At 34.6% G+C, this 16,581-nt stretch overlaps 1 protein-coding gene across 2 annotated transcripts in view; it reads right to left on the minus strand.

Annotated features, from left to right (window-relative positions):
• IQCB1 (IQ motif containing B1) overlaps positions 1-16,581 on the minus strand; it is a 73,955-nt gene that overhangs the window by 30,471 nt on the left and 26,903 nt on the right. For both annotated transcript variants that reach the window (XM_009200088.3, XM_021934101.2), the window contains exons 6-9: positions 12,955-13,048; positions 11,383-11,482; positions 2,662-2,840; positions 584-693 (exon numbers count right to left, since the gene is read on the minus strand). In XM_009200088.3, the coding sequence (XP_009198352.1) occupies positions 584-693; positions 2,662-2,840; positions 11,383-11,482; positions 12,955-13,048 (483 nt within the window). The remainder of the gene's footprint in view (positions 1-583; positions 694-2,661; positions 2,841-11,382; positions 11,483-12,954; positions 13,049-16,581) is intronic.

A 16,581-nucleotide genomic window follows, 5' to 3' on the forward strand; every position in this document is an offset into this window, starting at 1 on the left:
TCAAATTTCTAAATAATTTTTATTAAGACCATTTCTTACACAAAGGAAAAGGTGTTATTGTTGTATCTCAAAGAACAAGAAGGGTAGCCATAGGTGACCATAAATACAGTTTGCTACCATTAGAGATTTTTTTGGAAAAACAATTTTAAAATTTTAAATAGCTTATAGATAAAATAAGATAAACATTAGAGATGGGGCTTTCATGAAAAATGTTGAGTGAAACTGATGTGGCAGTATCTATAAACAGATGAAAATGGGAGATTGAAATTATGTTTTTCAGCAGGTTGAAGGCGGAGAGATACAATTTTGTAACATTATATTTTAAAGATGGGGTTTTGCTATGTTGACCAGGCTGGGGTGCAGTGGCTATTCATGGGTGTGATCATAGGGCAGTCTCCAATTCCTGGACTCAAGCGATCCTCCTGCCTCAACCTCCTGAGTAAAAATTTTAAAGATATTTCTATTTTGGGAGTATTTTGCTTGAAGTCTTAAGAGAAAGAAAGTGAGGAACATTTAAGGAAAACTAAGGTTTAATACAGTCAGCGAATATCATGCAATTTTTTTTTTTTCTGTAACTTAATACCTGCTCTTCTACTTCCTGACAGACCGTTGGGCTTAAAAGGCCAACGAGCTGTCTAAGTTCTTGACTGAATTCGGTCCCAGTTTCCTGTTTACTTAGTAGACTTCTGAGTCCTGAAATAGAATAGCAAAACGTACAACTATTATTATAACAATAAAATATGATTTTGTTATGTAATCAGTATTAATTTGAAGCCAAAAAGTCTGGCTTAAAAACAAATGAAAACAAGATTAATCACATGATTTTTCTTTTTCCTTTTCTCAGAGACTTCCAGGTTGAAATCTTTAAGATATTCCTCCCTCCTGAGAATTCTTCTGTGCTCAATTGTGGGATCTGATAAAAAGAAAATCAGTCTAGACAATCTCTTTAATAAAAAAAAAAAAAAGGAGGAGGATGGAATCACTGTGGTAAATCAAAAAGTAGAGATACATTTTTTTTATTTGAACATAAATACTTTAAGTGGAAACATTTTAAAGGTAAATTACTACAGACACATATTCAGTAAAAGCTTGTCCTGTGGAAGCACTCATGCAGATTATTATTAGTCATTACTAGTTGAAAAAGATTATTAAATATGAACATATGATAACATATATAATTTGGGGCAAATCAATAGGTTCCTGGGAAAACATTATAGGTGAAGTGCTACAACACTAGGATAGTACATTTTCATGCCAAAATAATACATAGCAGTAGTAAAAGGTACAAAGTAAGTACCATTTCCAGGTACTTGAAATGGTGTATTATAATGTGTGTATTCAAAATAAATACATAAGGTAAAATTGCCTTGTAGTGTATAATTGGGGAAACCACTGTGTGGATCTTTTAATGCCTTATACTCTCTTCAAGACCCAAGTTCTCAGCAGTATTAATAATTGTAAAATATCTTCAGGAACCTGAATTAGTTCTGCTATTGAGATATAAGTCAAAGAAAGGGAGAAGGATTCAGGTAAAATTCCTTTATAACGACTCTGTTGGACATTCACATTTCTTTAGGAATTGAATTACAGAATTGGAAAATGTCTATCTATCAACTAAAGAACTCTATTACTGGTACTTTTCCTCTCTATTCCTACAATACCCCCAGTAATGACTAACGCAAGGTACATTATTACAATGTCTTCAAAATCATCAAGAATGATAAAGACTTTTCTAGTAGTTTAGGTATTAAATACATCATATTATATTCTAACCTTTAAAAATTCCCATACAGTATCACCCTATATTAATAAGTATATTTAATGGACTAGAATCCCATTTTCTGACCATGTTGAATAAGAAGAATAGGTTATAATACATATATGGCTCTGGTCATCAAAGAAATAAAACAAAGATAACATATAACTTTGCTTGGCAATTAAAAAATATATATACTACCTTTGTGATCTTGGACAAATTACCATGTCTCTGTTTCTATATCTATAAAATAAGGATAAGAATATCTATCCCATAGGATTGTTGTGAAGATTAAATATTTTAACGCATGTAAAGTATATAGAATGTGCCTGACACACAGTGAATGCTCAATTAAATGAAAGCTATTATATAAGAATGTTAATACACTTACTCCTTTCATCTTCAAAATGTCTGACTTTTAATTCACATATGTATTTGAATTTGGAGGTAAGGCAATTTTTTTTTGTTTGTTTTTGAGGAAAGACAGTGTTGAGTAATTATGGATAGTTCAAAATACCATAAGGGCTACTGGGCTCTCAAGCACAGCTCCATTTTCTCCACTAAAGCTGGTCTTGCTAAGGTCACTGATCTTTTTGGTCATTATTTTACTATACTATATGGTATATCCAACACATAACCTTTTTGTCAGAGAGGGAGTAAATATTCATTGCAACCTGATCAGAAAGGTATCTTCCACTTGCTATCTGTAGTGACATGAAGGTAGCTTGATTATATAAAGACTTTTTTTTTTCCTGAATTGGTATAAAAATTGATGCCAATTTTTATGTAGAGTTTTATCTACATAGTTATCAACTCTTTAAAATATAAGAATTTTGTTTTTCATAAACCATCAATAAAAAGTTTCTTTTTGAGAATCCCAAGTAAAGAAAGAATGAATGCACTACCTTTGTAGCAGGTACTTTGTCTCAGTAAAATCAAAATTTCCTGATGGGATTCAGCCATCAACAGTAGGAGTTTTGTAGCAGTACTTCTTATGACTGGACTAGGAGTTGAAAAAAGCTTGAAAATAACTTCATCTAAAATTGAATACAGGGCTTTTCTTCCTATTCTGAGTAAATCACCACTAATAGAACAAAATAAAAAAAAAGTGCCATTACTAATTGATGCACAGGTATCACAACAAATTTAAAATAAAAGATTCAGTAACTTGATGCCAGACTGTGTCCTGATCCAAGAATATAACCACTTTTTAAAATATATGTTGGTTCCAAGAATATATCATATTCAGTCACTTAATATTTATTGAACTCCTACTATGTGCAAGGTACCATGTGTGCTAGGTACAATAGAGAATACAAAGTAGCCAAAGGCCCTCTCCTTAGAGAAGCTTGCAATCAAATCAAGGAGGAAAGATAAATGTGCAAAATACTAAATAATAAATAATTTAAAAGCTTCAAGGCAATGATAAAAGTGAAATCAAGACATGTACACAGTTAATTGTTAAATGATGTACAAAGACAAAAATGCCATAGGAATTCTACCATGTGCTTAATATAGGAGAAACTTAAAATCTTTCCTTGGTATTTCCTTTATTATACTAACAACCCATCTTATATTACTGATGTCATGAAAAATTATCTAAAACTTAGAAATAGTCAAAAGAAAAAGGTTAGTGAGTGTCCTTTTATTTACCCCCTTAAGGAGTATGTGATTTTCTAGGCATATGTACCTCTGTTTAATTTTCTACTCACTATTAAAATATTTTACAATTCTGTAAAAATAGAGGTTGGCTGGTAGAAAACAATGCCAAAGATTCTTATCTAAGAGCAATGTAAACAGACTCTTATTCAAAGCAATACAAATTATTTCTGTCCAGTAGAAAAGGTAATTCTAAAGGCTACATTGCTTTATAAGTCATATTTTCCTATTAGCAAATTTTTAAAAATCAATCAGCAAATTTATTTCTATATTCCTTCAACAAACCAACTCCATAAATCTATTTTCCTCAAATTCTCCTTTGAACCTGTATAAATATCTTACTTGTTCCCTCATGAACGAGTTGAATAAAATTTTGAGCAGTCAAATTTTATATTTGTATAAGACTCATGTTTGAGCTTTTTGAAAACTATACTTTAGTAGTTACTAAAATAATTTTGTTAAGAGAAAAGAGATCAGCAACATATCTTAAATGTAAAAATCTCTGGGTTGAAAGACTTTATAAAGTTATCCAATTAAAATATGTGAGAATCTTTGTGACATCTACTTCTGTGCCCCTGTGTCTCTTAAATGCTATTCCCTATGCCTAGGATGCTCACCCTTTCCCATCAGTCAATGTCATCACACCATTCAAAACTCAGATAAAAAATATGCTCATCTCAGAAAGCCTTCTACAGATATCCCTATCCCAATCTTATCATATCTTTACTCCATATCCCACCAAGAGTTTGTGCTATAATGTAATACAGTAGTTTAAATGCTTTTAGATGCTCTTCAACCTCCTAATCTTAAAGACTTCTCTGACGCCACTACCTCATATCTCATTTCTCAAACCACTGCATCTAGTTTTCATTTTTTACTATTTCACTATACTATCCTTGATAAGTTCATTTCATCAGTATAACTTCCCAAATGTCAAGTCACATATATATCATGAGTGATTCTTTTCCTAGACTTGTTTGTATCTGATACTTTCTACTTAGCTTCTGTGATACAAAGTTCTGGTCTCCCCTCTACTTTCCACCCATACTTTTCCGATCATTCTTTTTAATTTGTCTTTATGGGCTCCACTTCCCCAATATAACCCTAAAAGGTTATTCCCCAAGACTCCATTTTCAAGTCATTTATTTTCTCACTGTATTCATAATTCCTATCAATCTCACTTTCTGTCATGTTTTTCACTACCATGTATAAGCTGATTTGTAAATCTGTAACTCTAGTCCCCACCTCTTCCAGAAGTTAGTTTACCTATTCACCTGATGGACATTTGAGTTATAGCTAGTCCTTGGTTTTTACAAATAAAGCTCAATGAACATTTGTGTATAAGTCTTTATATAGATAATTACTTTTACTGCCTGTTGAACTACCTATACTCAACATAACCAACACTGAATTCATCATCTGTCTCACAAAACCAACTCCTTATATATTCTACATACACACATATATTCTGTCTAATCACTCAATACAGAAAACTTGGTATCATATCTGACTGCACCATTTATTTTACCTACCCCATATCAAAACACTTACCAAGTCCTCATAATTTTTGTTTTTAATAGCTTTTTAAAAATATAATTGATATGCAACAAACCGTACACATGTAAAGCATATAATTTCATCAGTTTGACCTGTTTCACCAATATAAAACAAGAAAATGAATATATCCATGACCCCTAAAAGCTTCCTTGTATTTCACTGTAGTTCCTGCCTTGTTGCCTTCCCTGTCATTCTATGCCCAGGCAACCACCGATCTGCTCTCTGAGAAAGTTCCCTTCTATTACTACTTTGCCAAGAGGCCTTTTTTAAAAATTAAAATCAGGGGTAGATAATGGATTTTGTCAAAAGCTTTTTCTGTATCTACTGATATGATGTTTTTTTTTTTTTAATTTTTAGCTTGTTAACATAAGTTACAATGACTGACTTTAGAATATTAAACCAGCCCTGAATCCTGGGATAAACCAGACTGATTCACGATGTATTAACTTTTTAATATATTGCTGAATTCGACTTATTAAAATTTTGTTCAGAACATTTGTATCTATGTTTATGAGTACATTGATGCATAGTTTTCTTATAATGTCTTTGTTTGGTTTTGTATCAGGATAATGCTGACCTCATAGAATGAGTTGAAAGTGTTTCCTCCTCCTCGACTTTCTAGAAAAGTTTGCTTAAGATTATTATTTCTTCCTGAAGTGTTTAATAGAATTTACCAGTGAAAAAGCCATCCAGACCTGGAGTTCTCTTTGTGGGAAGGTTTTTAGCTACAAATTCAGTTTTTCTTTATAGCTATCTATATTTGGGTATATATTTGGGTTCTCTATTGCTTCTTCAGTAAATTTTGGTAGTTTGTGTCTTTTAATCAATTTGTCCATTTCATCTAAGTTGTTAAATTTATAAGCATAAAGTTGTTCATATTATTCCCTTGTGATATTTTTAGTATCTGCAGGCTTTGTTACAATGTTACCTCTCTAATTCCTGAGATTGGTCATTTGTATTATTTCTTTTCCTTTCCGTATTAATCTTAATCTTGCTACAGGTTTCTTCTTCTCAAAGAGCCAGTTTTGGTTTAATTTGCTTTCTCAAAGAACTTCAATCTTCTCAAAGATCCAGTTTATGGTTTATTTTCTCTCACTTTTGCTTACTATTTTATTGATTTCTGCTCAACCTTTATCATTTTCTTTCTTCTGCTTAGAGTTTAATTCCCTCTTCTTTTCCTAGTTTCTTAAAGGGGAAAGCTGAGGTCAATGATTTGAGATTTTTCTTCTTTTCTAATATATAGACATTAGTGATATAAATTTTCCCCTAAATATCATTCTGCTTTATTTAAGAATTTCCCCAGAAATTCTCATGTTGTGTTTTTATTTCCATTCATTTAAAAATAATTTCTAATTTCACTTTTGATTTCTCTTTTGTCTTGTGAATTATTTAGATGAATGTTATTATTTCCCACATATTTAGGGACTTTTCAGAGATCTTCTTGGTATGAATTTCCAACTTAATTCTGTTGAGGCCAGAGAACATACTTTGTATAACTGAAATCCCTTTACGTTTTTCTTGTTTTTGAGACAGGGTCTCGCTCTGTTGCCTAGGCTGGAGTGTATTGATGTGATCTCAACTCACTGCAACCTCTGCTTCCTGGACTCAAGTGATTCTCCCACCTCAGCATCCAAGTAGCTGGGACTAGAGGCACGTGCCACCATGCCCAGCGAATTTTTTGTACTTTTTGTAGAGATGGGGTTTTGTCATGCTGCCCAGGCTGGTCTCGAACTCCTGCAGTGCTCTGCTCACCTCAGCCTCCCAAAGTGCTGAGATTACAGGCGTGAGCCACTGTGTCTGGCCCCTTTTATGTTTCTTGAGACTTTATTTATGGCCTGGAATATGTATCCTTCTTTGTAAATGTTCCATCTGCATTTGAAAAGAACATGTATTCTGTACTGTTTGGTAGAATGTTTGTAAAATGTCAATCAGGTCAAATTGGTTGATATTACTGTTCAGATCTTCTGTGGTCATACTAATTTTTTGTCTACTTATTCTATTAAATATCAAAAGAGGTATATTAATATCTTTTGCTCGAATTGAGGATTTCTTCTTGTAGTTCTTGTCAATTTTTGCTTGTGTATTTTAAAACTCTATAAGGTAAATAAACACATCCTTTTGATGAACTGACTTTTTTCTGATTATGAAATAACTTTCTTTAGCACTAGTAATATTCTTTGTTCTGTAACTTACTTTATCTGATACTAATACAGGTACTTCAACTTTCTGTAGTATAAGCATGGTATATCTTGTTCCACCCCATTACTTTTAACCTATTTGTGTCTTTATATCTAAGGTGCATTTCTGGTAGACAGCATATAGTAGGTTTGTACTTTTTAAATCCAATCTGTCAATCTGTCTTTTAACTTTAGTTTTTCAACATTTACGTCTAATATAGATAGGTTTAAATCTACCACTTGGTTTTGTTTCTCCTTTGTTCTTTTTTTTTACTTCCTTCTTCTGGATTGCATATTTTTTAATGATTCATTTTTATTGCCTTTGTTGGTTTACCAGATGTAAATTCTTTGTTTTGCTATTTTCTTCATTGCTTTGAGGTTCAAAGTATACATTTCAATTTATCACAGTCTTATCACTTATCATAGTGATATTATACCACTTCATGTACAGTATAAAAGCTTTACATCAGTATACTTCCATTTATCTCCTCCTAGCCTTCATGCCCTTTTGGAATACATTCTACTTATACATATGTTCCTCAAGTACATTATTATTTTTGTGTAGGCAAATATATTATAGATATATTAAAATAATATAAGAAAAACTATCTTATATGTTTATGTAATCACCATTTCCGATACTCTATTTCTTTGTGTAGATGAATTTCCTCTCTGGTGGAAGGACTTCTTTGAATATTTTTTGTAGTGTTGGTCTGCTAATGATTTCTGAAGAAGTATTTCATCTTTGCTTTTGAATATATTTCTGCTGAGTATAAAATTCTAATTTGACAGTTTTCTTTTTCAATATTCAACTGTCTTTTTACTTGTGGTGTTTCTGATAAGAAAGTTGCTGTCATCTTCATCTCTATTTCTCTATATAATGTTTTTTCATCTCTGGTTGCCTTTAAGATTTTTCTCTTTATTACAGGTTTGAGCATTTTGATTATGATGTGCCTCAATGTAGAATTTTCTTCATATTTATTGCCCTTGGGGTTTGATGACCTTTTTGAATCTGCATGTTTATAGTTTTCATCAAATTTGGAAAATGTTAAGCCATTACTTCTTCACACATTTTTTTTTGACCCTACTGCCTACTTTATGTACTCTGATTACACCTACGTAAGGTTGCTCAAAGTTGTCCCACAGTTCACTGACATGCTTTTATTTCCTTTTGTTTCTTTTTTGTTTCATTTTGGATAGTTTCTACTGATATGCCTTAAAGTTCACTAATCTGTAATGTTAATCTGCTGTTAATCCCATCCAGTGTATTTTTCATCTCAGATATTGTAGATTTCATCTCTAGAAATTCACTTTGAGGCTTATATGTCTGTATTCAACTTTTTTAATATATGGAATATGGTTATATGGTTATAATAACTAGTGTCCTTGTCTGTTAATGCCAACATATGTATCAGTCTTGATTAACTAATTCTTCTCATTTTAGATCCTGTTTTCTTGTTTATTTGCATGCCCAGTACTTCAGTACCAGTAAAATCAAATCACCTGTTGAATCGTAGTATGTTTTGTAGCATAGTCATGACTGCAGAATCTATCAGTTTGTAGTAACGCCAAGAAATAGTTATTTTGCAGTAATAAAGAAACAGAAAAAAAGAGTCATCAAAGCAAATATTCTATGATGACACAGGTGGGATTTTTCTCACCCTTTTAAAAGCCAAATCGAAAGATTTCTAGTGAACTTCCTACCTTTGTATAACCTACAGTAAAAAAAAAATTTAAATACAGCCAGGTTCAATAACCACATGCAGTTAAGTTACTTGGAAACAGTTTGACCCTTTTGGGTCTTGCTTTTATGATCTGGAATAGTGCTCATTCTAATGTGAATTATTCCTCACTACTGGGGTAAAACCTTCCTGAACACTCTACCCAATGACCCATTGTTTATGAGACTTTCCAGTTTGGCTGCTGAAAACAGGTACTATTTCTGGCCCTGTGTGAGCTCCTTGCACTGTTCCTTTTAGTCCTTTTGGATTATTATTTTCCCTGGCGTTGGGTAGTTCCTTACATATATGTGCAGATCAGTACTCTACTTAATACTTGAAAGATACCGTCTGCAGATCTCTGGGGTTCTCTATGTGTAGAGCTCTCTTCTCTAGTATTCTGACTTGTGAACTCTAGTCATCTTGTTCTCTCCAGACTCTGGGCTCTATTGCTTCAACTCAAGCTTGCTAGGATGCCTCTGCCTATACTTCAACCTGAAAACTCTCTCAATACTGTAAGTTAGAGCATTGTAAGACTCACCTTGTTTATTCCTTTTTCTCTGGGCTTACTTTCTTTCACTGACTGATATCCAGTTTCTTTAAAAATTATGTTTCATGTTTTTGTCCTTTTTTTCAGATGGGAGGATAAATGCATCCCTACTATTCCATCTTGATCAGTAAAGTCTTGATGATTTTAATTCTTTTTTTTTTTTTTTTTTTTTGAGACGGAGTCTCGCTCTGTCGCCCAGGCTGGAGTGCAGTGGCCGGATCTTAGCTCACTACAAGCTCCACCTCCCAGGTTTACGCCATTCTCCTGCCTCAGCCTCCCGAGTAGCTGGGACTACAGGTGCCCACCACCACGCCCGGCTAATTTTTTGTATTTTTTTTAGTAGAGACGGGGTTTCACCGTGTTAGCCAGGATGGTCTCGATCTCCTGACCTCGTGATCTGCCCATCTTGGCCTCCCAAAGTACTGCGCTTACAGGCTTGATCCACCGCACCCAGCCTAATTCATTATTTTAAAAACTCCATATCCCAGGTACCAATGCCCAAGGACAAGATATCATTACTTCACTTGGATTAGTATGATTGCCTTTTTTGTCTAGAGTTTTCTTTTCTTTTCTTGTTTTTTTTTTTTTTTTTTTGAGACAGAGTCTCGCACTGTCGGAGTGCAGTGGTGTGATCTGTGCAGTGGCGCGATCTCGGCTCACTGCAAGCTCTGCCTCCCGGGTTCACGACACTCTCCTGCCTCAGCCTCCTGAGTAGCTGGGACTACAGGCGCCCGCCACCGCACCCGGCTAATTTTTTGTGTGTTTTTAGTAGAGACGGGGTTTCACCGTGATCTCGATCTCCTGACCTTGTGATCCGCCCGCCTCGGCCTCCCAAAGTGCTGGGATTACAGGCGAGAGCCACCGCGCCCGGCCTTGTCTAGAGTTTTCTTCCCCTTAATCTTTCCTTCACATAGTCACCAGAGTAACAAAACTGAAATGTAATCTGACCACTTTCGTCTACTTTAAAAATCTTCAACGGTCCCCGTTGCCTATAGGATAAAACTTCATTTCCTTAACACAGCATATAAATTCTTCATGACTTTGAGTCTCAGCCGAGCTTGCTAGCCACCTCCCTATATGGAACTTTAAATCCCAACAATAATGAATTTGTACCTACTTTTCATCCTCAGCATGTTGTTTCTTATCTCTGTATTTTTGCTTATGTTGCCTGGAAATACTGCTTTCTCTTTCTCCTCTTCCTCCCTGGCCAATATACCATCCTTGAAGTTTCATCTCAGATATTACCTTCTCCAGAAGCATCTCCCCTCAGTTTGGATTAGAAGGTCCTTTAACATTTATGGTCACTTTTAATATTGTAACAATGTATTATAATACAATGATGTTTGTGTGTCTGTCTTTTCCATTCTATTGTAAGCTCTTTGAAGATAAGGTTTATATCTTAATCAACTCTATAATTATAATGACAGACACAGCAGCTGCATAATAAATTCCTACTAAACTGAAAGAATGGATTATTCCAATTGTGTATACACTGCCCTTCCATTTTACCCTAAATAATTGCCAATTGCTTCTTTTATACCCTTCTTGAGCATCTGTAAAAATACCAAGCTTGAAGTTATTCAATAAATGTGATTAAACATTTTTTGTTGTGATCTCAATATTTTTCTTCAGATATCACACTAATTCTCTTCTTTAAGCCTGAGATTTGAGCTAAAATCTTAAGCTCTGGGATAAGGTATCAATTTAATAATACATTTCTAGTCTTTTGTAGTATTTTATATTTTTTTCTGAAAGACAATGGTGATGGAGCTTCAGCATTATATACAAGTATATGTACTCTATACTTGTACATACATTATATATACATTATATACAAGTATATGTACTATGAACTTGTATATACATTATATACAAGTCATATGCAGTCAATTTTAACAAAATTGGAATAAAATTGGTAATGCTTCTGATTAAAAAAACAGTAACATTTTGTGAAAACCAAGTAACCTGTTGATCTGTAGTATATTCTGTAGCATCATCATGACTGCAGATCCTATTTGGACATTGTCAGCTTGCAGTAAATGTAAGAAATGATCACTTTGTAGTACTAAAGGAAAAGAAAAAAAAAGAAAGATTAAAGCAAATATTTTACAATAACAAAGAAAGATTTTGTTCTTTTCAAACCAAATCAAAGCATGACCATTTCTGCTAAACTTTCTGACTTTGTAGACTCTACAATAAAGAAGATTTTAAGATGTAAAATTCATGGCAATTTTACATAGCCATAAATAAGTCATTTCATTTTTATGAATATAGTCAGACAATAGGCATAAATACTAAGGTAAGAATCTATTGTTATCTCTCTCTAAATAGAAAATAACATATCCTAAATCTGAATCTTTTTCTTCTATCAGTGAATTTCAGTGAATAAAAACAAATTTTCTGCAAAGACAGAATATAAGGAAATGGAAATGGCACAGATGACTATAATTGGTTGCTCACATCCTTAAAAAATTTAATTTTGTGACATACTGTTTTATATAATAATGAATACATTAACTACAAAAATTTCCTTTTATTGATTTGTAATCTTTAAGCTCTGAGCAGCTAGTTATAACGATTTAGCACTGGATACTTATACAAGTAGCTTAACCTCTTAGAAACTATTTCTTCATCTGTAAAACTAGAAATAGCTCTCACATGAGCTAATGTAAAATATCCTAGAACAGGGAACGTTTCTAACAAATGTCAGTTTCCATTCCATTCCATACTCAATAACTGAGCATAACTACCAAGGTATTAGTTATACTAACTGAAAGTAGTTGCCTTTGGAAAATGGGAAATGGAATGGGCATGAGAGCCAGGGATTGTGTGTATGTTTTAATGATCCTTATAGAACTATTTGACTCTTCAACTTATGTGCATGCAATGATTCTGAGGAGAAAAGCTAAAAGTAAAATTTCAGTTCAAGTATTACTTAAAAAAATATTCTTAGAGTGTTACATTTATATTAGATGAAATTTTTCTAGGAAGAGCGCCATGAATGTAACTAAGAATTATTTTTTCGGTCTTAAGAAAACATAAAACTCATACATGTTTAAATCTCTCAATGTAAACATAAATATCCTATAACTTCCAAGTTCACTAAAAGGTCATTAAATAAAAGTTTACTCTTACTTGGATAGTTAGACTATATGAGTTAAATCATATCCACCCTGAACATAGGGATTTCTCTCACAATACATCTAAAACACTGACTGCAATCTTTTAAACTTAAAAGTTATTTTCAGGAATAAACTGTTCAAATTATCATTTGTCTTCATCTTAGATTTGCTAAACAGAAAAAGCTAAAGTTTTATTTCAACAGTATTCTCCTTAATTTAATATTCACATTGTTGATGTTGGCTATGTAAAACTGGAATATCCATTTTTAAAAATTGTGAGTTTATTTCAACATGGTTTCATTTCAGTGAGGTTATCTGCACAGTTAATGTGGCATTTGTTTTTGGAAAAAAAGATCAAACTGTTAGCAGTTGATTCTACAATAGCTGTTAGTTACATTAAAATCTTTTCTCTTACCATTCTGAATAAGTTCAACATGGCCTCCCAAAAGCCAGAAGAGAGAATCAGTCACAATTTGGAAAAAGTGTAGTAATTCATCTTTTTCTTCAGCCTTAACATAAAAGATAAGCCCAGTTTACTTTTCCATAGTGTTTTTTGTTTTTTGTTTTTTGTTTTTTTTTTTTTAAGGAGACTTCTCTCTGGGGAGTTAGAGTATACAGTTTCTGGATCTAACTTAGCCATTTATGAGGGACATGATTTTGTTGACGTTAGTTTCTTAATTTGTAAAACTTGTGGTTACAGGATAGTAGTATCTACTAGAAATGGTTGTTATCCAGATAAAATAAAACAATATAAGTAGTGTAAGGGCTACAAGTTGATACACTAGGATTTCTTAATACTTGCTATGCATCAGAATCACCTGTTGAGCTTTTTAAACACATCTATGCACAAGCTTTAGTTCAAATATACTGATTTGAATCTCCAAAGGCAGTCTGGATATCTGTACTTGCACAAAGTTAGGTGGGTGATTTGGTTATACAACTCGGATGAAAACAACTGCAATATGCAAATGTAGATGTCAGCATGAGAGACATTATTAATAGTGTATTTCAGTTCCCGTTTCTACTCATAAGTTTAGGAGGGCAGAGATCATGTCATTTAGCTCCCCATACAAACTCAGTTTCTAGGACAGTTATGACACATAGTAAATGTTCTATCAACATTTAGTCAACAAATAAATGACAATTTTTTTCTGGCTCTTCCTTTCTGGAAAGTAGGGTGATAAATTATTATAAATTAGAGTGCCACAAGGAGAAATAAGAAGCATAGATTCCATTTACAATTTTGTCATTTATTGGCCATGTAACTTTGGTGGAACGTTGGATAAAGGTCACTAATCTTACCCGTGTCCTGAATGTTTGTACTATAGCACAAAAGTAATGATGAGACCAGCAAAAATATTATGACTGCCATGATTATTCTTTATAATAATGAAAGTATTTTCTTCCTAATATTCTAGCACAGAGCTACATAGGTATTTAGTAAACTGACATGTGCTGACTTGAATATAACAATGGGAAAAAAAAAACCCGTAAGAAACGTCACATTAGGGCAAGAATCCTTTTATCCTTTTAGTTCAGGTAACTACCTTTGCCAGAGTTTTACTTAAAGATACATCAAAAAGGGCATGGTAATTCTCATTGTTGTCAATCCCAAAAGATAGTGTTGTACTCTTAGACTTCCTACTTTCCTTAAAATGCACATTAGATAATGTGCAAATTCATGGTTCCTGAGACAAGTTAACACAATTAACCTTTAAATAAAAATTGTCACATACACACATACAAAACCACTTTGTATTTTAGGCCAGAATGTGTATATCCCACCATGTGATCTACTAACTACATACTATCTAATTAAAACAGAAATCTGATTGAAAAGCTCTGAGGTAAATAGACTAATAAATTAATTCAAGTTTTTGTCACATCTTTTTTATGTCCCTGTTTTAATTTTGCCCTGTGGTTAAGTGGCCCTACTTTTTCTGTAGCCAATTAATTCTTTGATACTATTAAAGAATCTTTTATGTCAATAAAAATACAATAATAAAGGACAGAAAAATATTATGAAAAGTATTAAGGACTCTACAAATGAAAATAATTAACTGAATAAGTATATTTATAATGAAAGCAATATATAAATACATATTAATATATACTTTTAATAATATATAAGGAAAAAGCATCATTAATGCTCTTAAATAGGAATATTAAATAAAGGTGCTTTGAAGAAAAGATAAAGCTTACATAATGGTCTGAGCTATTAATGGGACAGAAATTATTTTACAAATGAGGAAAATGACATACAGTGAAATCCAGTGATTTGCTATTGAACCTAGAGTTAGTTTGTGGCACAGCCAGCAAAAGAAATCAAATCTAACACAATTCTATAGTTCATGTAGCTTCAACTGACCTGAATTAAACTAACTCTAGCAAATATTTATTTAGTGCTAACGTCCCACAAAATGCCAGTGGAGATTTCAGAAATGGAATTTGTAACCTATTACATGGAACGCATATGCTCTACCACTGAGTTAAATTATCTGCCAGGGGCATCTGGCAAGATGGTTGAAGAGGAACAGCTCTGGTCTGCAGGTCTCAGCAAGACCAATGCAGAAGGCAGTGATTTCTGCATTTCCAACTGAGGTACCCAGTTCATCTCACTGGGACTGGTTAGACAACGGGTGCAGCCCACAGAGGGCAAGCAGAAGCAGAGTGGGGCATTGCCTCACCCGGGAAGTGCAAGGGGCCGGAGACCTCCCTCCCCTAGCCAAGGGAAGCCAGGTGGGACTGTGCTATCCAGCCCAGATACTACGTTTTTCTCATGGTTTTTGCAACCCACAGACCAGGAGATTCCCTATGTGCCTAAACCACCAGGGCCCTGGGTTTCTGGTCAGATGTTTGGGCAGACACCGAGCTAGCGGCAGGAGTTCCTTTTCATACCTCAGTGGTGGCTCATTCCTCAGCAAGACAAACCTCAGCAGGACAAACCTCAGCAAGACAAACTGTTCACTCCCCTGGAAAGGGGTCTGAAGCCAAGGAGCCAAGTGGTCTTGTTCAGCAGGTCCCACTCCCACGGAGTCCAGCAAGCTAAGAACCACTGGCTTGAAATTCTCGCTCCCAGCATAGCAGTCTGAAGTCGACCAACCCGGGACAATTGAGCTCGGTGGTGGGAAGGGCATCCACCATTACTGAGGCTTGAGTAGGCAGTTTTCCCCTCACAGTGTTAAGGAAGCCACCGGTAAGTTTGGACTGGGTGGAACACAGCTGCCTTGTTGTGGCCAGACTGCCTCTCTAGATTCCTCCTCACTGGGCAAGTCATCTCTGAAACAAAGGCAGCAGCCCAAGTAAGATGCTTATATATAAAAATCCCACATCTCCCTAGGACAGAGCACCTGGGGACAGGGGAGGCTGTGGGTGCAGTTTCAGCAGACTTAAATGTTCCTGCCTGCCAGCTCTGAAGAGAGTGGCACATCTCCCAGGACAGTGCTAGAGCTCTGCTAAGGAACAGACTGCCTCCTCAAGTGGGTCCTTAACCCCGTGCCTCCAGACTGGGAGACACCTCCATATAGGAGAGCTCTGGCAGGCATCAGGCGGGTGCTACTCTGAGATGAAGCTTCCAGAGGAAGGAGCTGAGAGTAATATTTGCTGTTCTGCAGCCTCTGCTGCTGATACCCAGATGAACAGGGTCTGGAGTGGACCTCCAGCAGACCTGCAGAAGAGGGACCTGTCTGTTAGAAGGAAAACTAACAAACAGAAAGCAGTAACATTAACATCAACTGAAAGGACACCCACAAAAAATCCCCATCCAAAGGTCATCAGCATCAAAGATCAAAGGTAGATAAATCCATGGAGATGAGGAAAAACCAGCACAAAAAGGCTGAAAATTCCAAAAACCACAACGCCTCTTCTCCACCAAATGATCGAAATTCCTCCCCAGCAAGGGCACAAAACTGGACCAAGAATGAGTTTGATGAATTAACTGAAGTAGGCTTCAGAAGGTGGGTAATAACAAACTCCTCTGAGCTAAAGGAGCATGTTCTAACCCAATGTAAGGAAGCTAAGAACCTTGAAAAGAGGTTAGACG

Source organism: Papio anubis, chromosome 2 (genome assembly GCF_008728515.1).
Source record: "Papio anubis isolate 15944 chromosome 2, Panubis1.0, whole genome shotgun sequence".
Lineage (NCBI taxonomy): Eukaryota > Metazoa > Chordata > Mammalia > Primates > Cercopithecidae > Papio > Papio anubis.